Raw genomic sequence first — 2,183 nt, 5'->3', positions numbered from 1 at the left:
TTCAGAAATATGTATAAAAATTACCTTCCCATTGTTACGTAATATTCAATGGTGAAGTGATAATAACAGTATCGAGGTGGTTCGTCATCAGTGCATGTCCGTATACAATCTTCGAGCGATGACAATTTTTGTGAAACCGCTGTGTAAGAATTAGGAAAATATAAAACAATGTAGCAGATATGTCAAGAGACATCCCAATGGGCACAAAATTTTGAAAGTCCCAAGAACGTCTTTGGGACGTTCCAAGTACGTCTTATGTCAGTCCAATTAACGTCTCTAAGACGTCCAACGTCCTAAAGATGACTTAAGGACGTCTTAAAGACATGGACGTTCTCGGGACGTGTTTTGTACTGACATTACCCGCTTTAAGAGCATCCCTAGATCGTCCAAAAGACATGTTATAAAAGACGTCTTAGGGATGTCCCAAAGACGTCTCTAGTCCTTAATTTTTTTGCCCACTGGGATGTCAAAGCAGATATGTAAATACCTGATGTCAAAATTAAATTAAATTTGCTTATGTGACAAAAATTGTGGAATTTATTTTAGTTTTTGATTTTAAAATTTCTAATTTACGCTTAATCATGGAAGACCCTAGACGGGGGCGACCCACGGCTCGTCGTCGTGCTGTCGGTTTCAGGAAGAGATCGCTTGGTGGCCTAATGTCGAAATTAAATCAAATTCGCTTATGTGACCGAAATAGAGAAATAACTTTTAGTCTTTTATTCTAAACTATCTTATTGATGCTCAATCTTTGAATTCGAAATCCTAAGGCAGGGGAGATCCACGACTAGTCCTCATGTCAGTTTCAAGACGAGATAGCCTGGACGCCAAATCTCAAAATTAAATCAAGTTTTTTTATGTGACCAAAATGTAGGAATTTATTTTAGTTTTTGATTTAAAAATGTCTAATTCAGGCTAAATCATGGAAAACCAAATACGGGGGCGATCCACGACTCGTTCTCGTGTCTGTTTCAGGACAATATCACCGGTAGCCTGATGTAAAAATTACATTAAGTTTGCTTATGTAGCCGAATTGGAGAAATTTCATTTAATTGTGGATTTTAGAATTTTTGATTCCCAAGGCAGGTACGATCCACGACTCGACCTCTAGACGAGATAGCCTGCACGCCGAATGTCAACATTAAATCAAGTTCGCTTATGTAATCAAAATGGAGGAATTTATTTTAGTTTTTGATTGTAAAATATCTAATTCAGGCTAAATCATTGAAAGCCCTAGATGGGGTCGATCCACGACTCGCCCTCATCCTGCCGGCTTCAGGGCGACATCGGCTGGTCTCCTGTTGTCGAAATTAAATCAAATTCGCTTATGTGGTCGAAATAGAGAAATTACTTTTAGTTTTTTATTCTAGACTATCTTATTGATGCTCAATCCTTAAATTTGAAACCGCAAGGCAAAGGCGATCCACGATTCGTCCTCATGCCGGTTTCAAGACGAGATAGCCTGGACGCCAAATGTCAAAATTAAATCAAGTTCGCTTATGTGATCAAAATGGAAGAATTTATTTTAGTTTTGGATTTTAAAATGTCTGATTCAGGCTAAATCATGGAAAACCGAATGCGGGGGCGATCGACGACACGTTCTCGTGTCTGTTTCAGGACAATATCACCTGTAGCCTGATGTAAAAATTAAATTAAGTTTACTTATGTAGCCGAATTGGAGAAATTTCATTTAATTGTGGATTTTAGAATTTTTGATTCCCAAGGCAGGTACGATCCACGACTTGACCTCATGCCGCTTTCTAGACAGGATAGCCTGCACGCCAAATGTCCAAATTAAATCAATATCGCTTATGTAATCAAAATGGAGGAATTTAATTTAGTTTTTGATTTAAAAATTTCTGATTCATGCTAAATTATGGAAAGCCCTAGGCGGGGCCGATCCACGACTCGCCCTCATCCTGCCGGCTTCAGGGCGACTTCGCTTGGTCACCTGATGTCGGAATTAAATCAAGTTCGCTCATGTGGCCGAAATAAGAAAATTTTTTTTGTTTTTTATTTCTAAATTTCTGATTCACGCTCAATCAAGGAAAACCCTCAACGCGGGCGATCCACGACTCCTTCTCATACCGGCTTCAGGGGTAATTTCCTGGTCGCCTGATGCCGCTATCAAGGTAGGTTTGCTTACGTGACCGAACTTAGGAATTTTTTTAGTTTTTCATTTC

At 39.0% G+C, this 2,183-nt stretch overlaps 1 protein-coding gene across 1 annotated transcript in view; it reads left to right on the top strand.

Moving 5' to 3' along the window:
- LOC117181036 (iron multicopper oxidase fer1-like) overlaps positions 1-1,486 on the top strand; it is a 4,843-nt gene extending 3,357 nt beyond the window's left edge. Inside the window, exons 4-5 of the mRNA XM_033373605.1 lie at positions 70-143; positions 1,371-1,486. Of these exons, the coding sequence (XP_033229496.1) occupies positions 70-143; positions 1,371-1,486 (190 nt within the window). The remainder of the gene's footprint in view (positions 1-69; positions 144-1,370) is intronic.
- The last annotated feature ends 697 nt before the right edge of the window (positions 1,487-2,183 follow it).

Source organism: Belonocnema kinseyi, chromosome 10 (assembly GCF_010883055.1).
Source record: "Belonocnema kinseyi isolate 2016_QV_RU_SX_M_011 chromosome 10, B_treatae_v1, whole genome shotgun sequence".
In the NCBI taxonomy this organism is placed as follows: domain Eukaryota; kingdom Metazoa; phylum Arthropoda; class Insecta; order Hymenoptera; family Cynipidae; genus Belonocnema; species Belonocnema kinseyi.
This window is presented reverse-complemented; position numbering and strand designations above follow the sequence as displayed.